This window comes from Chaetodon auriga, chromosome 14, assembly GCF_051107435.1.
Source record: "Chaetodon auriga isolate fChaAug3 chromosome 14, fChaAug3.hap1, whole genome shotgun sequence".
Lineage (NCBI taxonomy): Eukaryota > Metazoa > Chordata > Actinopteri > Chaetodontiformes > Chaetodontidae > Chaetodon > Chaetodon auriga.
The window spans coordinates 14,524,411-14,545,451 of NC_135087.1; the positions used below are offsets into that span (position 1 = coordinate 14,524,411).

The window sequence follows — 21,041 nt, forward strand, 5'->3', positions numbered from 1 at the left end:
CAGTAACATGCTTTTGGATTTGGCTCCAGATATGTTAGAATACCAATATCTGAAACTCCCGGCGTGTTGAAATGCCGAGTTAGTACCATTATATGCTCATTACAATTCATATCTGCATGTAAACTATTGAAATCTCAAAGGGCATCAGACATGAGTTTAGCTCCATCCACTGCCATGTCTTTGTTGCTGCTGTTGAACTAGAAAGTGTCCCTGGAATAATCAAATATACATTAAATACATCCGCCTGCATGGAAAATGATCTCTGGACGAACTTCAAACAGCATGCAAGTGTCTTGTCATCTGCCAAATTAACTATGTGATTCTGATTTAAGATCTGTCAAACAGCACAGAGCCAAGAGGTTTTACACTTTTACCAGATAACCACTATTTCCCCCAGTAGTTGGAAATTTCAGGACACTGTTTCCACACTCCTCCTTCACATCCTCCCATTGTGCTTTCGGGTGGTGAGATGCTGCGCATGCTGAATCTCATTACAGTATTAGTATTACACTTGATTTCTCCATCCTTTTCACAAGGGAAATTCCTTGATAGATTTCCAGGATTTTTTTTTTTCTTCAAACCATCAGCAGTCAGTCATCAGTCTACATTCACACCATTTTTTTTTTTTTTTTGTAATTGTTGCAACCACTTCAAATAAATTCTCTGTTGCAGAGGCATAGCACAAACTGAAGATATTGTTTATGCGCCTGCCTTCCAGGAGCAGAGCAGTGACAGGTATTTCATCAAAGCAACAACAAGAATCTGATAAGGCCTTTCGGTCGCATGAACAGTCAAGAGCATCATGCTCCTTATTAATGCGGCACTCAGCTCTAATGTCTTTTTGTCTTTCCACTCCCTTTCAGCGTCTTATCCGTTTTGTTTCAGCCCATTCATCACTGCTTTTCCTCTACAAATGTTTCTCACTTTCGTTTCTGTGCACAAAGAGCCATTCATTCTCTGCTTTTGTCACTTGCTAGATGTGACAGTTCGGGGTATGACTTTGTCAAACTTGACAAAAGCAGACTTTTGGTTAATTTTAGACACAGGGATTATATTTAGAAACACAGCAATGACTAATAATCCTTTTAAAGTGTATATTACACATGCAGTAATGACCACATTATACCTATAGTGTGCACATGTAATGAAATATACAAAGAAGTTTAGATTTAAGCTGCTGCTGCCTCTTGGAAAGTTTTCATTCTCGTGGGGGCGGATGACTAATAAAATCAGTTTGCTTCTGGTGGTCTGAGCTAGCTATGGATGCTGTGAGCGAGTGAGTGAGCGAGCAGGCGTGGGTGAAGCTTCCTATCTATTGAGGGAGAGAAAACACATGCAGCGCTGCACTCGCTCGCAGAGTGAGCCCACTTCAGCACCCCATACAGCTCCCATTGATGAGAGCAGCACTTTTCGCCTCCATCTCCCCCATCGAGCCACATGCATTAGAGGCTTGCTTTAAGAGAAGCTGCAAAAGAGAAAATGGACAAATATCGGAGAGGACAGGCTGTGCAAGCTCTCCTGTAAGACCTGCTTACCTTGCCATCTGCTCCATTTATCCTGTTGCAGTGAATGATAAGGTGTAGTGAGTCTTTTCTCCTCTTTCTTGAGCTCAGTACGTGATCAGTTCTGTCTGCAAGTTGAACCTGAAGGGCTCTAAGTAGTTTAGGATACCATGGCTCCAGAGGTGAGTGTTCTGATTGGATGGCAGATGGGGCAAGAGAACAGGATGTGCATGATGGTCCGTCCAAGTCCTGGAGGGGAATAAAGTGCTGCTCTCATTTTGTTCTGACATCCTGACTTTAGAAAACAGCCATTGTTCTTGACACTCACAGCACTCTGGCAGCTAAAGTCACCTCGAGGCTAGACAGTGACTGATGCCAAAAGACGGAGAAGAGCCATGCCAGTTATAGCAAAGGCTGTAGTCAATATAAGGCCGCGTGATCGACAACGCGCTCTGACAGGCCTCGCTAACCATACAATCCATGACTTGTTCAGTGGTTCCCAGTCTTTGTTGTCTGACGTACGCTGACAGCCCCATCAGTCGAGCTCATTTACCCCCTCATCGACCCTCGCCATCATGTTCCAAATATATTCTTACTGTAAGGATTAGAAACTGGACGTTTACGTAAAGGTTCCTGTGCTCAGCTTTGTGCTTGGAGTGACAGAACCCTGCATGTTTCAACTAGCCTGCTTTTAGCTGACTACTTCAACTGTTTATCCCTCAGTTTTATTTCAAATGTTTAGCAATTATTTTGAACCACTTTAACTGTTTATTTAGTCTATTACTTTTAGCAAACCATTTCAACTGTCTATTACTTATGGTTGTTTCTCTGCTTGCTTGCTAATGTGGTTTACAACTGACTCCTTTTGGTGGGCAGTTTATCAGCATCACAACAATTTGTAATCATATTTGTCTCTTTATTTTCAACCTCTAATACAAATATGTGGATTAAAACGCTTTCCACATACTTCCTGGCAACTGCAGAGGTACCCCATGGGGTAAAAGTGCCCCTGAAAGGCAGACACAACTCCTCTCAGAGACAAAGAATGAAGAGGATGAGAAACGTGGCAGAGGATTATTCATTATTCATGCCAAATGTATTTATTAACTAATTTTACGGTTCACAATAAACACAAATAACCCTCTTGACTGCTGCTCAGCAACTTTGTTTACACTGTGAAAATCACCTTTGTTCTCTTTCAATTAAGGGTCCATTTCTGTCTGTTTACTGACTGGATCATTTTCTGGTATATTCCTTGAATAAACAATCACATAAAAACCCACCGGCTGACTGTTTTTCCAAGAAATTACAAAGTGGACAATACACAACCTGCAATAGTATTGACAGAGAATACATCTACTATAAATCTAAAATAAAACTGCTGTAAATGACTAATGTGGTAAAAGGTAGGTAGTTCTTTACTGCTATGAGCTCAGTGTTTTTGTCTAACATATAAGTACAGCATGGCCTTTGTGGAAGAGTAGTCATCACTGTTTGTCCTCTTGGTGTGGTGGTGGTGGAATACCTCGGTGGGAGTGTTTCATCCCAGAAGTAAAGATTCAGTCTGGATGCAGTCCAAGTAATAGGCTACTCCATCCACGCATGTTGTTGTATCTTGTTTTCTCTCTCTCTTTCTGGTCAAGTATTTTCTCTTCATATAGCTTCGTCTTTTCACAGACAGCCACGCAGCAGCTCAGCCACACGCCTTCAGGAGAAGTGATCTGTCCTTCCTCATCTCTTCCCTTCCTCCCCTCTTGCTTCCTCTTTCTCTCCATCTTCCCCCAAGCAAAGCAGTCCCAGTGCTATACGTGTCCAGGCTTGGACAGGTAGGCTATGAGGGCCACAACCACCCCCACATACATCCCTGTTCCAATGGTGATGGAAAGGGCAGCCAGGAATAGGGCTCTTCTGGAGCTCATTCCTGCTCTGGAGAAGTCTCCCTTAGCGATGGCCTTGCCAGTCTGACAAAACAAAGCAGAGAGTGAAATGAGCCGGTGTGTTACTCATCAGCACCGAGTGTATGAGTAGGTGTTAAGCCACGGTTAAAAGAGAGAAAACAAGAAATGCTCTTGGGGAGCCATTAGTTACCATGGCAATTAGGTCATTATCCCTCTGACAGTGACAAATGTGTTGTTTGGGTGTTTTGGTTTCCTATCAAAAAATGAACCTGGCCTTTTATTTATTCTTCTGACACATTATTTGCTGCTCCGGTATAATTGTCTCTGCAATTACTGTGGAAGATGTTGCAAAACCACTAAGATATGCTGTGCTTTGTTTGAGGTTGCAGGGCGTGAGCCTTATCTTCTCGGACCATAAACATACTGACATTAGCGGAACCTATGGTGCTGCTATAATTACAAGCACACTCTCAGCTATGGATGCAGCAGCTTAACATAATGCAGTTGCAGTGCACTGCTCACATGGAACACACTGCAGACCAAATCCTCAACGTTAATGGTTTCCTAAAGTGAATATGAAAGACTGACAAGAGGGCCAAACCTGCTGAATTTACGTAGTCAATCATGCGAAATAACTGCAAGGAGGGTCACAGGGTGGAAAATGGGCTGCGGTAGCACCGAGTCTGAGTGCTTGTGCTCGCTGACCTTAAATAGAATGCAGTGTAATCAGAGTTAATGACAGGCTTGGGGTCTCTGGGCCTTTACCTTGTGAGAGTAGTAAAAGGCAACGATGCCCAAGGGCCAGAAGCAGCAGAGCATGGAGAAGATGGCTAGGCCCAGGTAGTCCCGAGGGGGCAGCACGATGAAGTTGTCCTCACTTTCACTGTCACTGGAGCTGTCACTCTGGAACACAGCGAGTTGATGAAGAATAATTAAATGTCAGAAAAAGAAAGGATGATGCACTTTTTACTTGACTTCCTGTTCTGCTGTATAAAATCTGCGAGGCAGACTGAACATTCACAAAATGAGACAAAAGATGAGTGGGGTGATCTTGATATTGACGCCTAAGTAATAATTGAGTAAGGTTGACATATGTGGATAGTCAGATGTTCTTTGGACATCTTCACAGCGGTGTTGCTTGACACCCCCCCCACCCCCCCACCCCCCCAGGCCGGTGTATCTGCCCTTGTTTCACCACCACCCAGGACAGGATGTGCTCAGCCAGCCAGAGAGGATTTGGTGCCTCTGTCAACACCCATGAGCGGCCTGACAGATAACACAGGATTAACGGATTGTTCCATCATTGCAATGTGACAGGGGAAACAGCAAGAAGACAGCGTCATTTAGGTGCTAAATTGCTTCTACATCACGAGAGACCTCTACCATTTCTCCTCAATTCGCCCTGCGTCTTACAGGTCCGCAAGTGTTCAACAAGCTCCCAATACTGAGCCTCAACACTCGAACTCAGGACCACAAGAGCTGAGTGGGCTAACGAATGATAGATTCAGACCCCACTCAGGCCACATTGGCACATGGTGCCTGCAGCAAGGATGGCAATGTGACTGCATGGGTGACCTTTAAAAGGACGTCGCCTGATACCTCTCTTAGCTGTCCCAGAGATAGAGTGGATGTTTGTCTGAATGAATAGCCTCGATGAGGAGCAGGTTTCATTTGTTGGTCTTGCTGCCTGCGGGGATCAATCAAAGCTTGGAAAAGGAAGGAACAAAATAGAAATCAATATGTAAGGCAGGAACTGAACCAAGCATTTTAGAGGTAATTAAAGAACAGACAGGGAAGAAGAAAGGAACCATACTTTTGCACTGACATCCACCAAATTTTAAGGATGTTGTGCACAATTTTCTCCTTTAGCTTCTAATCTGATCTTCATTTAACAAACCACAGGATCTAACTGTAATTATGTTGTGCTATTCTGAGGGGGTTTATGTGTAGAAACCTTATTTGCCTGGCTGTTAGGGTGGAGGAGTGCAGTGCTATACAATCCAAACCGTTTCCAAACCCTAGCCAAGAAAAAAATGATGAAGCTCTCTGTTATCTGCTTTACAAACACTGTCCACCTGGACAGTCGGGTGTGATCCATCAAAACAGCAGCTGGTCATAACCACATAATCTGACATCACATGAATAAACTGGTGGGAACAAACAGCTGTAATCTCCTTTTATCTTTGTAGCTAGACCTGATAACAGTTCTGAGTGACTGGTGCATTCAGTCCCACTGACAGTCTGCCTGACACAGAGTCCGGCCGGCGGGGACACACTCCCAGTCTGGTCTGATGCCAGTATAACTGATGGGGCTCCACCAAGGTACAGTGCCTTTAACAACCCTGTCACAGCTCTCTCTCTCTCTCTCCGAGGCCTCGTTAGAGTCTGGAGGGGACAGTGGGCTCTACAGCAGGGCACACACAGACCCCTGCACCCTGTTACTCGGGGCAGTCACAGTGGCACCGACCACATTCTCTTGTTACTCTGGTAGCTGCAATTTATTTTTTTTTCTGTCATGTAGATGTCAAACATCTGCTGACAAAAACTAGCTGTGGACTCGTAAAGTTGTTTTTTTTCTGTGCTGGCTCTTCAACAATGGATGGAAGTATACAGTGATGATACGGCTTGCAGTGAAACAACAAAACATGGATTAGGGTTTGAAACTGCCACAGACTATATCCTGGAATGTGTGTGGGACCTTCACCACCTCAACTCTCTCCTTATTTTTAATCTTCATTGCTGTGAAAGTCATGCAAATGTTTCACATGCGCATCAACAAACATCTGGCACTGTTTGCGTGTTTTTATATGATGCACAAAACACATGAAACACACATACAGACACACACCCACACAGGCAGGGAAAGTGAAGAAATGCAGGTGCTGTGCAAAGACTTTCATATTCCAGCTGGAAAGCCAACTTTCATCTGAGCACCGTTCATCAGATTCATTTGCTCTTTTGAATTGACATGGAATAACTTCAGCTCCGGGCTCACCTGCTCCGACAGCCATGCATCAGCAGAGTCCCGCTTAATACCCTCACAGCACGGCATTACTTATGGCATTAATGGCAGTCGCTGCCACATCTCTATCTATCTGCCAGGCCTCCGAGTGACAAGTGCTGGCGCGATCATCAGCCCAGTTAGGTTGCAATACTTCTTCCTCTGCCAGCTCAGAGCGCTGGGTATTTCACAAGCGTCCCTGGATGAAATTAGATTTTTGCTACTTCTAAAAAGACTTTTGCTCTTTTGCTGTGACGGCTTCCTTTGGAGAGTGAAGTTATATTCCCTTAAAGAACAATAGCTTTGATAGATAAACTCAGATGTGTCATTTTCTTAGAATGTAATTACAGAAAAAATGTACAACTGCACTGCTCTAGGTTTTGAAAGACTTCTAGTAAATTGACCATTTAGAGAACAGAGTGAGAAATGAGCGTGAATCACACTGGCAGTCTATTAGAATGAAATAATGAAATAATAAGCATCATTATAAACGCCATGACTCACTTTCAGATGAAAGATGGCCCTGACAGTTACGAGTAAAGTGTTGTAACGCCTTTAATTTCATATAGCGACTCAATATTCTAATTACTCTGTCAAACACTGCCAAATGGCTCTTACTTGCATCAATTTGCTCTTCAACATGTGCAGTTACACCAATTATCCTCATATAGCTTGTAGCAGGAGGAAGAAACTTGAAGCATACTTGTTTCTGCATCCGCGCACTTAGAATATAAACATGTTTCAGGCTACAGTTTAAACATATATTGCTTGCAGGGACCTAGATTATTACACATCTCCAAATAAAATACAGCTAAAGCTTAGCAAACCGCCATATATGCAGAGGACTTATTCATATTTTTCTTTGGCATGTCGTCTGACCTCATACTCAGGACCCTGCTCCTCCTCCACCTCGTACGACACCGTCTGGATCTTCACATCCTTCTCTCCTTGTATGCTGTCCAGAGGATTTTCTGTGGAAACTCCATCCAACACAGTGTCCTTACTCTCTGTGAACGTGGTCTCAAAGCTCTCGCTCTTGGAGTCCTTGCTGTGAAGACTGACGTCGTCCTTGTACAGGATGAAGTTGGGCCTGTAGAAGGCCTCCACAGCTAGATGCAGGGACGTGGCATCCAGGAACTGTTGAGTCTTATGCTTGCCATTAGTCTCATTGTAGTAGTAGCCGATGAGGCTGTCCTGGTAAGGCTGGCTTGGGTAGTCACACTGGTAACCCTGGTAATCGTTGTGCACCACGTGTCTGCTGGTTTTGTCTAGCAGGGGGTTCTGGAGCTCGCTGAGGCTCTCCATGATGGCAGCTTCAAACGTCTAGTGGATCAGTCCAAAAGATTTGGCAGTCTGGTAGCTGGAAATACATGTTAAGCACAAAAAAGCACAAAAACATTAAGAAATAACAGGCAGTTCAGTTAAATCATGTCACATTCTTGGCAGCATGCAGTTAATCTAGGTGTGGTGAAGCTATCCAGTCAGACCCAACACTGGGTTCTTAGTCATGTAATCATCGAGGACATGAATTCAAATATTTCATCTTGTTCGGTAATTAGCATTCTTCTCGCAAGCTCTCATCACGTTGAGCCATAAAATCACCATCTGCTGCATGTTCAACTGTTGCATCTCCCACCCCCACATCCACATAACCATGTAGGAAAAAAATATATATTCCACACATCACAACTGCCTATATTGAAAACCAGGGAAAGTGTGGCAGGTGCTGCTGTACTTTGCACTGAATACTGATGACTTTGACTGTCTGTGAACTGGCCGCTGCGACTCCTCCTGAAGGTTTTCAAATGTAACTGACGAGTGGGATAAATGAGTGGAAGATCAGTTAAAAAAATCTGTGCTTTATGTAAAAAAAACAAAACAAAACAGAAAAAGAACAAAACAAAACAACCAAGTTACGCCTGTCAGGAGAGGCCGTCACTAAGGCAACAAGTCTGCAAATGAGAAGCTGTGTGTTCTGAGCTTGTGTGGAAGCAAATACATTATTTTGTTTTGCAAATCTGCCACCATTGGCCAGTCCCTTCTGGCCAACGCAGACCTCATCCGCCAAATTCATCTTGCATCCTTGTCTTATGATGAAATAAGATAATAGCCACTGAGCTGCAGCTGCACCGTATTTTAGAATTACTAAAGTAGCAAATCAAGTAATTTCATGCTTTTTTGTTGAAAGTGCTGTGGTGAGAAATGAGCCACAGGGTGGAAATACACAAGAGGAATTAGAGATTTTTTCTCACATTAGAAAAAATGAGTATGGCAGGGCTTGATTTATGAGGTTTGAGAGTTGATTGAGATGAACAGACCCGGACACAAACATACAGGGGCTGGACAAAATAACATGAACACCCAGAAAATGTAATGCCACATAGTGCATCGACGTCACAAACTACAGCTTCAGGACCTCAACAGTAAAAACCATCACACAGCTGATATTCAGTGCAGAACATGTATTTGTGTGCACCATATTGCCTTGCAATGATTTCTTAGCCTGTGGATCTACAGCAGACCTTTGGCCTCTGTGACCCCTCCTGAACAAAAGCTGGGGCTGTCACAGTAGGTGTCAGAGCTGTTGGACGTGGAGAAGCATGAATAATGTGGGCCAGTGGCTGAATCTGAGCCCACACACCCAAGTCTCAATATCTTCGACGCCTGTCCGGCCGACTCCATTCTTACATGCTTCTGAGGCTGAGCCACTCTCCAGATAACAGGGAATTCCATTACACACTACATTAGACAACAAAAACCACGTCCCACATCCACAAATAATTCATCTGACACGAGAAGATGTGCACTTAGCACATGCAAGTGTGTGCTCAGACTCCACAATTATTAATGGTCAGGAGCTCATTCTCTCTCTCTCTCTACTGTCTCTGCTTCTGTCCATTTACTACAGATTATTCATATATGTATGTTCATATATACATATATTCATAAACTCTCTCTCTCTCACACACACACACTCACAAAACAATCTTTCTTTATTTTGATGACATCACACCTTTTTTTTAACCTTATAAAATTGCAAATACTTCATTTACACATTTACTGAGCTGATCACGAGGGAAATCTTCCTATTCTTTCAGTGTTTTGCTCTTTTCTATGATAGAAACATCTCATATCTGCTCAGGAATAACAGGCTAAGAATATTTTTGCATATTAGAAGCTAAGCATCTCCTAAAATCATCTTACCTGTGGTGGAAAATCCTCCCGCAGCTTTCTTCAGCATCGTTCCTCGGCGCAACTGAGTCGATGGAGACGGACGCAGGCACCTTTCTACTTCACATTATCAATTTTGAAGAAACTACCATCGTAGCACAAAATATGGCATCCGCTAAAAAGGAAGTTATTCCGTGGGTGTAAGAATGGACTTTGCTCGCTGAGCTCTGCCCGCCATGGCACCGCTGCTGCGTATGACAGGTAGATTTTACGCACAGTATCACACTGAGCTCAGGCTCCAAAACAACTCCGGCTGAGGCTGAGCTGACTCCAGCCCACTGATTGGCTGTGTGAGGCGCGCTGTAAACTCTAATAGCGACCACGGATTTGACATTTCCAAACTCTACTTGTCTTGCCTTCCTCCATCCCTGTGTCTCATGTGCTGGCTGAGGGCTTACGCTCCCCCAGAAGGGCTATCTAGCAGAGAGTCCTTTGGAAACAGGCTGGGTCCCTCCTGAGGTAACCACAGTTTTAGATCACATCAGCCACTTCACAGACAGATTTGTATCCTGAAACATCTGAGCTTGCATTACTTGCACAACTGCTTAAGTGTTATTTTGCCCCCCCGAGACCGCCCACTAACACATAACATCTTCACAAATCATTCTTATGAAGCTCTCCTGCTACATTTTAGGATTCCCCCTTTTCACATAATTTCAGCCTTTATTTTCTTTCAGAAAATATGCCAGCCTTACCTTAATTTCCTCACCCCATGTCTCTGCAATATGCACCCTGAATTTGTTCCAAATATAGCTCAGGAATAATTGCCACTATTAAATTCATTGCACATTTATATTTGATTAATATTTCAGACAAATCCCATGCATTTATCATGAGCCTGCCAATTTGGATGTGCCTTTAACCCTGCTCTGCTAAGCTGCTTATGATTCCATGCCGCAATTTATCATTGTAAATGCTGTTTACATAACATTAATAGAAATGTATTTCCCATACAAGCAAATGGGTGACATAATAGATTCCACACAGCACAACTAAGCCTAATTTATTTTGATCCCCCTGGATAATAATAATGACATAACTACAGTAGTTACACGGCCACCGTCTGTAGTTTAGGCACATGCAGAAACACATGGAAAACTGTGTCCATCAGAGGTTGCAATGCTATGCCAAGAACTAAAAGACTGATATACAGAACCCTGGACACATATCTTATTCAGAAGGAGCACTCTGTTCCACAGCCTCATAAAAATGTCTAGAGTTAATAATGTGCAAGCCCAGGCTCTGTCACTTTCACTGGGGTATGCATTAAGGTGCTGATGGACATTTTATAGGAGAAACATGGGGCTGCATTTATAAGACTGGGCACACATGAGCCACGTCCCTCCCAGAGTCACCTTGTGTTCGCATGCACGAAGCGATGTGGCATAACAGCCCTGCCGTCTCCATGATGGATACCACTCCCTCGGGAGTATGAGTATATTAGATGTGGTGAGGAGGGGGACCAAAACCTGCAACCATTTCTCCATTATTCCCTTTTCTTTCTCTCTGTCTCTGTCTGTCTCTCCATCAGCGTTTGCAACAGGATTCAGAGTAACATGTCCTAATGAAGATGAAGACACCATGAAGGCGTAACCAGTATAGCTGGTGCTACATTAAGCATAGTGTATGAGCAGATTTCTCCTTGGACCAGGCTTTTTCCTTCTTTTTCTGTGGATGGACTGTGAATATTTATGGTCCTCACTGTGCCCCCTTCTTCTGCTCCATTTTCCACTCTATATTTAGGCACCGTGTCACTACAGAGCAGATGCACTATTTGTCAAGCATTTTCTCCTCAGAGTCTTGTAATTTGGAGAAACAAAAAGGTGATTAGAGCTGAATGCGCAGGTATTCATGTGCTCTTGATTGACAAATAGCAACACTAGAGCAGAGAGTGTTCTTACATAGACTTATTGATGTTCCTCCACCCCTGTTTGAAATCGCAGCCACCTTTTGACACCATGAACTTTCCTAAGGCCCATTAACCAGCTTTTAATCATTTAAACACTTTTGGGAATTAATCAGCTTAATCCGATTGGCAAGGAAAGTATCAAACCACTTAATTTGATCTGGCCTGGCCGGCTTTTGCGAAGAAAGAGAGGATTTAAGCAGCTTTTCCCACATGGCCATTCTGTGCATTATTTCCTGTTTGATTAAACATTAACAGACTGTATACCAATAGAGCTCCTCTGACCACTGAAACAGCCCAGTGGACTAAGAAAAAATACACAATTAAATCTATGTGGATACATCATAGTTCATATTTGCAGCATGATTAAAACATATCTGTGTATTTACAGCACACGTTCAAACCAACATTGTATCTGTGCCACTCTGTTCATATGAAAAAGAGTCAAGCAGTTCTTAGATTGGTGGTTATTTTTATTGCAGACATCAGGTGCTGTGTGAAGACCTCATCCATTTGGCCAAAGAGGTCAGTTTGCAGAAAACAGTGGGACCTCAATCCCTGCAGCGCCAGGTTCAGGTGCAAGAACAGGAGGAGGTTCGGCATACGGGAAGGTTTGGCAGGAATGGAGGCTGGAGCTCCTTCCAGACCTGGAGGCACGCTGCAAGCCTCCAACTGAAAACTCACATGAGAACAGCAAGCCGCAGCTAAATACTGCCTCATATTCACCACCTGACTCAGGGGTACAATGAGCTGGCCAGGAAGGCAATGACGGCATCATGTCCTGCTATGGGCAGAGAGAGAGTATTTAAATCAGAGTTGGTGATGAATAATAGTGGGTAGGTGGGGAAATAAATAACCGATCCAGCTGAGGACCTTCAGGCAGTGGCTATTTCTTCCAAGCAAATTGAGCTTAAGAGCCGACAAACACAACAAAAGCTCTTCTATATAGCTCACTTTGTTTATCATGAAAAGCTGCTATCAGGCTCCCACGGAATTAATTTCAGAGTGCTGTATTACAGAACTTCACTTTAGTTATTTGTCTGATAGTAGAGCCAGGCGGTCTGCAGGGCGTTAAAGGAAATGGATTTATTGCCCTCTTACATCCAGAGAAAATGAAAATGAGTTTGACTCCTACAGTAGGCTGTCATAATGAAAAACATAATAGTCGGTGAATGCCAACATTATGAGAAGCAATTTCATTAAAGTGTTAGAAAGTTGCACAGTATGTGACTTTTCAAGGTCCTTCTACAAATGTCCAATCAGAATATTAACAGTATGTGTCTGGGAGTTGGCCCACGTCTGTGTGCAGGGGGAATGGATGTGCGGGGAGTCCCAGGGGAGCGGCGGAGGCTTTTGGCTTTGCAATTTTCCAACACACAAATGCAATATGTGTCGAATTAGCTGAAAGTGCTCCATCAGGAGGCAAGAGGTCGGAGTTTGTCATCCACAGTTTCAGACAGAAGCACCACTTTGTAGCTCTACCCTTCACCTGTAAGCACATATCCGTATAGCAGTGCATAAAAAATGCAAAGTGTGCAGCTTGGGAGAGATCCGGTGTGGAGCCGCAGTAGTTAACGTCAATCATAATTGGACTTCCTCCCACATAAGGAAAGTGAACGAGGACGGTGGGGAGCTTCTCATCTTCACAGATCGCTGGCAGTGGTACAGTAGTCGACCGTTCCACTCCGGAGAGACCCTGCGTGCAGATTAATGGCATCTTCCGTGGCGAGATTCGAAAACTTCCATTAATGGAACACCAATGATAATTTATTTGGACAGCCGAGCTCCTTCTCTGTGAATAATGAAGTGGCCTTGGGATCATTAATATGATGGATTCCCTCTAATGTGGTGATGCTGTGCCAGAAGTCCTGTCTGTAAAAAAAAAAAAGAAAGAAAAAAAATATAATAGCCGTGTTGTTTGCATTATTGATTTGTAGAATGAAAATAGACATGATTTGATACGAACATGTGACACATTTGTTCAGAGGTAATACCTCAGAGGATTACCATTTGAAACATTAGCAGTCCTAATGAGCAGCACGTTAATCCTGCAGAGAGCGTTTGGTATACCAGGTGATGAGTCAGCCAGGCATGACAGTCTGCTGTATGACTTGCAGGGATATGCTTTTATTCACAGTCTATCTCAACAGTCTAATAAGAATTAACAGTACAATGTCTCCAGCCCTGCCAGAGCTGAAAGCCCCGGTGTATCACAGGGCCAGCCTGCATATGTTAGAGCTCCCAGCTTTAGGATTTTCCATTAAACCTATCAAACCACCCATTAAACAGCAGAGGATTTAGCGATGTGTCTTGCTATATGCTGCCGAGCAAAACAGAGCTGAGAGGGAGCCAGATTTCCCAGTCTGTTAGTGGTTTGTGGGACGGCTGTGGAAGGGCTATAAATAGGTGATCGTATAGGAGTTGCTGCAGGTTAAGCAGAGGAGCTCGCTGAGGGTCGGGGTGACTCATCGCCCTGTCTCGTTGCATCATGTCAGTTACCTGGTGTCTGCACCTGTCACTGCACCCCCTGCCACCACCTCCAAACCACTGACTTGCACGCAAAAACAAGAGTCTGCTGAAGGCTTCGTCACTGAGCTCTACTACACAAACATTTGGCAATGTTTCGTTTTCATGAAATTTTTAGAATTACAGTGAATCAAACTGAAAGAAGACAGGAGTTGCTCTTATTGACAAACCCACACAGAGTTATTTAGTTCCACTCAGATCATTTTAGCATCTTTCAGCTAATTGTTTTGGTTTTGCAATCCACAGCTACACTGTTTTGGTTCGCTCTCTGGAGTTATTTAGTGCCACAGCAGGCAGCTGTTTTCAGCAAGAAGCTATAAACCCATTTTATGCCACCTGCCAAGCACCAAACAGCAGACAAGGTTAGCCACTAGCTGGGGAACATAGTGAAGCATTTACCAGTGAAAGAGCCACATATTTCCATCAGGAGACCAAAAGATGGCTGGAAAAAAATATATCAGTCATCAGATGGACCTAAACCTGCCTCAAAATAAATGCTAATGTTGCTCTTTGTCTGCTGCAAGTGTAAATTGGCAGGTGTTCGGCTACAACATCTTTATATGTCAGTGCTGTGATCACAGCTTACAAAGAGCCAAAAAACCCAAACATACAGTTATTGCAGGTTTAAGAAGACTATAATCTTAGCAAAGCTGTTTGAAAAGTTAAGCACAGTGGAAACGTTATCTGCTGAAGCTTGACTGCTTTGTCTTGAATTGAGACTTAGCTAGCTTTGCTCCCCGGCCTTATTGCAGTGCACTTCACAAGATTGCCAACTCTAACTCCTCTGGTGTATGACACATGCTTTCACCTTCAGTCTCATACTGCCCAAACGATCCTCACACCAAAACACTGTCGTCAGTGAAGTCTAATTTCATGAATTTATCGGGTGTTACTCAAGGTTATGGTCAGCAACACATTCTTCATTTGTGTATTACAGTCTTTGTCATGCACATTTGGGACTGTGTGAACAATAAAACTAAACAGCTGATGTAAAGATTGTAGAATGCATAATCTTCATATTCTGACAAAACAAAAGCCGTAAAACTAATTATTTCATTTCATGTGGCTTTCATTATGCGTGCGCAGTAAAACCCCTCTTCTGCCTCCGTCTCTGATTTGAATCAATAGCCACACGCTCCCTAATGTTCCTCTTTAATGTTCTTCTCTGAGCTGTAATTTCAGGTGGGTTTATTATCCGAGCGTTGGCAGGCTGCCGTTTGTGGCCTTATTTAAAAAGCTATTTTCAGTGCGCACTGTCACTGCGGCTGGTGTTGTGACTAATAAACAATACAAGAGACCCTGGGATTCCTGTGAGTGTCGAAAGGTCAGGATAGACTACTTGTTTGTGTGTGCCATCCTGCCTCTCATTTTCAAAAGCCTCTAATGGGCCCACAGGAGATGCGGGTGTTTCACGGTGAAGGACCAATCCGGACATAATTACAGTCTGCCAGAACGCTATGATGCTGTGCCACACGATCGTTTTCTGTCAATGGCGACTCTCAGCTGCTCCACAGGATACGTGTTGACTTGGACACCCTTTTAAGAGAATCAATGCTCACATGTGTAACCCCTGGGAGAGAAGTAATTATCAGGATCTAAGATGAAGAAGATGAATTTCTGTGACTGCCTTTTGAGTACTCTGGTCCAAGACTTTTTAAATGACCAGTCTGTTCTGCTATATTAGTTTGGTCATCTATCCTTGGAGAGCTGTCTGCTGCAATAGAGTGATCCTCCGAAAAAGCAGTGCAGCAGCAGAGCTCATATTTTTCATCCGGCCATGGTCATGGAGTTCAGTTATTTCATGACAGGAGTATTTTCTCTAACTCAGGAGGATAGTGATCCACTTAATGTAAAGCCATGAAACAGGCAGTAAGATCAACACAGCATTGACACAGCTGTTCAAAAAAATGACACCATGTGACAAAATGTGAGATTGATAATGAAAGCTTCCACATCGAGCTGTAGGAGATGCTTGACAAGACGTCTGTGCTATAATTGACATTGCTTTCCCTTGTTAGGCTGAATAGTAGATGCCTCACTATGCATAATTCATCTGAAATGCAGCATTTGTGGATTTTTTTCAAGGCTGGAGTTGTCACGGTGCCTGTCACTGTGTCAGTTGTTTACTGTCGACATCGAGAGAAGAACGGAGGCTATCTCCAGGATGTTGCTAATAAGAGCATCACACCCACAATTTGAGGAATCAGAGCACACTACACCGCAGAGTAGGTGTCGCTTTTGTTGTTTTTCCTCCTCTTTGTGTGAATTATAAACCGAAGATTCATGCATGTGAATAGATACAGGCGCCTGTGCACTCACTGAACAGATTTATAAGGTCCATGACAAACTAACTGTGACTCCAGAGATGCTGGACACTGAAGTTTAGTCTGTTTAACACTGAGGACTGCTGGAAGTATACATATTTTATTGGCATATCCATATTTTATTGAAGCGCTCATTATGTTGAGTGATGGCTCGGATGGAGATTTAATCACGTCCTTTTTAATCTCTCGTTCATTTCATAATGACCTATTTCTCGCTTGACATTGAGTCAGAGGTGGACATGCTGTTTTACTGTGCACTGAAAACTGCCAGGAAGAAAGTTGGTTGTAGATTTTCACTTTGCAAGCAGGAAGTGAAAAACTATTGCCAGATACTGATGTTTTATTGACAGCTGGATAATCCAAGGACTCCCCTTTCATTTCAAGGACGGAAGCGGAATAGAAACTGCCAGGGCTCAGAGCAGCAAGGTGTTCTAGTCGGATCATGTTTTTCTTTGCTTTGCTAAATCGGTGATGTAGCGCCAGTGAGAAATGTTCCTGCTGTTTTATGCTTGTTTGATCCTGTTTTCATCTATCTTACTGTTAGCTATATAACACATTATTCAAGATTAGTCTTAAAACGTCACCGTGCTGACATGCTGTTTCATTTTTACAGTGTTCACCATCTTAGTGTAGCAGGACGAGCAGTTTGGTTACCTTAGTTCCGGTATGCATTAAGGTGCACCGGTATAAAAGCGGTAGTCCGCCAACTGTCTCTTCCTCTGTGCTGCTATCGTCACCGGTGTCATTTCCGGGTCAGCGATTGTGTGTCCGACAGGGCGACTGTTGGTTGGCTGCCCCGTGCTCACTGTGATTATCTGGCGGCTGCCTGGAGTTCTTTTGCCCCCCCCCTCTCTTGTGAGTGTTTTTGTGCTGCTAACCAGGTGCTATTTTAACCCTTTCATCGGGCCGCTGCTGCTTTGGGTGGTATCACGTTTGTGGCGTGTATTCGCTGCGGCTGCCTGCCGTCACGGCGTCCTGTGGCCGTCAGGGGATTGGTCGCCGCTTCCTCTGCACGATTGCTGGGCCGCACGCCAGGACCGGGCGCGATCTTTTTTTTTTATCTTTTACTGGGGATTGAACCCCTTTTATTTTGAATGAGTGGACGTGTGTGTGTGGCTCGTTTCATTGTATTATTATTTGTAAGTACTGTGCTGGTGTTTATTTTGTTATCTCATTTATGTAATTTTAGTTTGGTAATCCGGAGTTGTTGTTTTTTTTTTATAATTGGGGTAACTGAGTTTGGTTTTGTGTTCTTTATTTATTTATTTTTCTTCTTTTCCTTTTCTTTTGGTTATATTGGGCAGCCATTATTTGATATATTGTTTAGTCTGCGACCTGCCCATAAATTGTGGTTTCGTTTTTGGTGTGCAACCTTATTAATTGTTTTGTTTTTTTTCTTTTTTTTCAGTTGCTGTAGGCCGGTGGTGGCGGTGCTGGTGCTCTGGTGGTGGCATCCCCCTCGTTTTGTCTTTTGTGTCCCTGGGAGTGGGTTTTCTTCACGGAGAGTGTCTGCCACGTGTGCCTGGTGATTTGAGTTTTTGTTTTTTTCCTTTCTTTGGTGGATCCTTCCCCTGCACTAGCCTTTGCCAATCCCATTCGGCCCCAGCCCTGATTAGGTTTGCCTTTTCCTTTGTGTGAATGGGGTTTTTTTTTTTGTATTGTTTTTTTAGAAAATAATAAATTGCATTTTAACCTTGGAACCACGTCTCGTGCTCTCAGTAACTACGAAACCTGTGTGCCTGGTGTCTGACCAGAGTAATTCCCTGGGTGAAATTCCCAGGGTGGCGTTGTCGAGCTCTTTAGTAATAATAGGAGGTGTACCTATCCTCTTTATCATCTCCTCGCCACATTAGTTTAGTGTGTTAGCATGTTAACATTTCCAAGGGAACAAGCGCTAAACACAGCGTGGACCTGATGGGAGTGACAGTCGTGTATTTAGTTGTAACTCAGGTAGGCCTATTACAAATTCAGATTTTTCAAAAGTTATGAATCACCAGATGTGTCAGAATTCATCTTGAGGCGACATTAATGTGTTCAAATTTCATGGCAATTCATCAAATAGTTACTGAGGCACTTCACTCAAAACCTCAAAAGCCAATCCCATAGTGGTGCCAACGGAAAAGTGAACCATGAATGTGTGTATTAAACATGGCAGAGTCTTCTGAGCCTTGAGCTTGAAACATCACAGCACTGGTATGCGGATCTATTTGTTTCAACTGCTGTTTCTTTGATCCAGCAGCCATCCTCTTAGGCACTGGAATGTTCGTTTCTTTTTCTATCATGTCTTATTTAACATATTTTGTGACAGTCCATCCAGTAGATGCTGCAATATTTCACTGGATATAAGGGAACGCTTTGACCTTCTCACACCCACTCCACACCTTACTTGTCACCTGCTCTTCCTAGCCATACCCTCCTTCCCTCACCTGAGCTGCCCACCTGTGTCTTGTCACTCATTAAGTGAGTATATAAGCACTGTAGTTTGACTGACTCTTTGCCAGATTGTTCTCTGTGGTTATGCAAGCCTTTCTAGCGCTCACCTTTGCCTCTCCTGTTCCTGACCTGCTCTGTTCTGCTCTCTGGTTTCCTGCATCCAGACTCTCTCCGGTCTGTTGGCGTACAGACCAAATCACCCACCATGGGTAAAAGAGCTAATCTGTTACACAGTGTTTGGTTCGCTTCGATCCAAATCTTTCAGAGGCTTCAGGTCAAGTGCCTGCACTGACAGAGTTAATCCGTCTGGATTTCAAACTAACTCAGCACGGTACACTCTTGGCCCGGTTTCCTGTTATAAGAGCTGTCCTGTCCTGTGCGTTGGCTGTACTGCAATTGGGTTCACCATCTGCCTGTTACAGACCTGCTAGTAGCCCAAGAGGAAAACACAAGGGAGACATTGGGTAGGGTGAATATCTCTTCCAAATCTGATGGCAATCCATTCAGGAGCTGAGACATTTCAGTCTGGACCAAAGTGGTGGACTGACTGACAGACCGGCATTGCCATCCACAGAACCACACAGTTAGTGTGGCCAAAAACCATATGAATAAGTGGGTAAAATGAGTTTATGTGTAGACCTCCACTCCATCTCAAGGAAAATGTCTGTCTTGATGAGTGACTCGTACAGCCAACATAACATTTCCTGGTGCTGTATTTACACTGCATGCGCTATAAAGAGATTAACATGAATTAAACATTACATAACTGAAAGTATCAGCATGACAAATGGAGCAGCTTCCTCCTACAAGGTGTGTGAGTGTGTGTGATACAGTAAGGAATGTTATTTTCTTCAAAAAGGTTGACAATACGATACCTAAGCCCACCATGGTTACCAAATATGAGAATGGGGGAGGGGAACCTGCAGAGCAAACATATGGGATATCTGGGTTAGTACAGCAAATTTTCATATATGTTCTACAGCCACAGAAAGTGGAATATTTGCTCTATATGTGTGTCTGTATAAGTCCAGATTTGAAGCAATAAATCAGTCAGAGATTGCTACAAGAGTGCTAATATTTAGATTAAAGATGCTAAATGGCTCTGTTCCACGTAAAGGTTCCTATCACTGCCGGCTTGCTCGCCAAGTTACACTGGCAAGCAAATATGTGAGAAACAGGAAATCACAGAGATAGCTGTGAAGGGAAGAGACACATTTTCATCAGGAGTGTTTGATTTTTTTTTGGAGAAATTGTCATTTGCTTTGGTAAAACAGGATGAAAAAATGTTCTTTTTCTGCAAAAATATGAAGTGAATTCGCATGCAGAGAAGCACATGCTCTCACCACAGTAGATATATTATTTTGCTGGATGTTCACATGTTCACCCCTAACCATTCATTCATTGACAAATAAGGTTTTTTTTTTTTGATATCTCAAAAATATAAAACTTGTACAAGATAATACCATAGAATTAAAGCAAATCCTGGTATTTTTTACAGTGTCATACTTTGATAACTTGGGTTCATAACTGGTTGGAAAGAGTAAATCGTCTACATATGAGGGCTATCTAATGATATCCTGCATGTTGTCTGAAAGTGACTCCAGGATTCTTCAAATGATAATCTGGCTGCATCGTGACCTTGTTTTTGCTCATTATTTCTGTTGTTTCTTCTCTCCCTGTCCACTTCCTGCTCCAATTTTATAAGTAAGGAACTCTTGCTAGTAATTGCAACACTGCTCAAGTCCAAAGTAACACATCCTAAATATAGGTTTGTATAACATGCTGGGAAAAATTTCACCAGGCAACAACATAAACTACTGCAGATGGGAATGTACAACATGGGAGATGGGTGTTCTTAGCCGTTTGTACCCACATATCTTCTCTCATCAAATGCCCACCACTTCAGGAGTCGACGGGGTCTGTCCCTCAGTTTATGCAGCATATTGCACCATTCGCTGATTCCACTGGGACGTGACAGTTCGAGGTTTTCTGACATGCCTGGAGAGAGGTTCCCACAGGCGATGTGATGTATAAATGAAGAGCTGTGGCTGCAGAGGTCTGAGCTGTCTACTCACATTATCTGCAGGCATCCTCCTCTCGTGCAGTCGACGAGGATTGGCGAAGGTCAGGAGTCAGTTGTATCTCTGGACCTTGTGGGTCGATTGAAAGATTAGACCTTGTGAGCCGCTCCCTGACCCGTGTAGTCATTACCTTGTCGCA

At 43.4% G+C, this 21,041-nt stretch overlaps 1 protein-coding gene across 1 annotated transcript; it reads right to left on the reverse strand.

The window, feature by feature from the left end:
- Nucleotides 1-2,397: 2,397 nt before the first annotated feature.
- On the reverse strand, nt 2,398-10,152 carry LOC143332099 (synapse differentiation-inducing gene protein 1-like). The gene is made up of 4 exons (XM_076749364.1): nt 9,606-10,152; nt 7,281-7,761; nt 4,166-4,303; nt 2,398-3,463 (listed from the first exon to the last, which is right to left on the reverse strand). The coding sequence occupies exons 2-4, from the start codon at nt 7,704-7,706 to the stop codon at nt 3,305-3,307; spliced, it is 723 nt and encodes a 240-aa protein (XP_076605479.1). The 5' UTR covers nt 7,707-7,761; nt 9,606-10,152; the 3' UTR covers nt 2,398-3,304.
- Between the last annotated feature and the right edge of the window lie 10,889 nt (nt 10,153-21,041).

Coding starts and splice junctions, on each gene's coding strand:
- LOC143332099 (XM_076749364.1), bottom strand. CDS start 7,706: ATGGAGAGCCTCAGCGAGCTCCAGAACCCCCTGCTAGACAAAACCAGC. Junction 4,304..7,280: donor AGCAGGGTCCTGAGTATGAG/GTCAGACGACAT, acceptor GCTGTGTTCCAG/AGTGACAGCTCCAGTGACAG. Junction 3,464..4,165: donor CCTTTTACTACTCTCACAAG/GTAAAGGCCCAG, acceptor TTGTTTTGTCAG/ACTGGCAAGGCCATCGCTAA.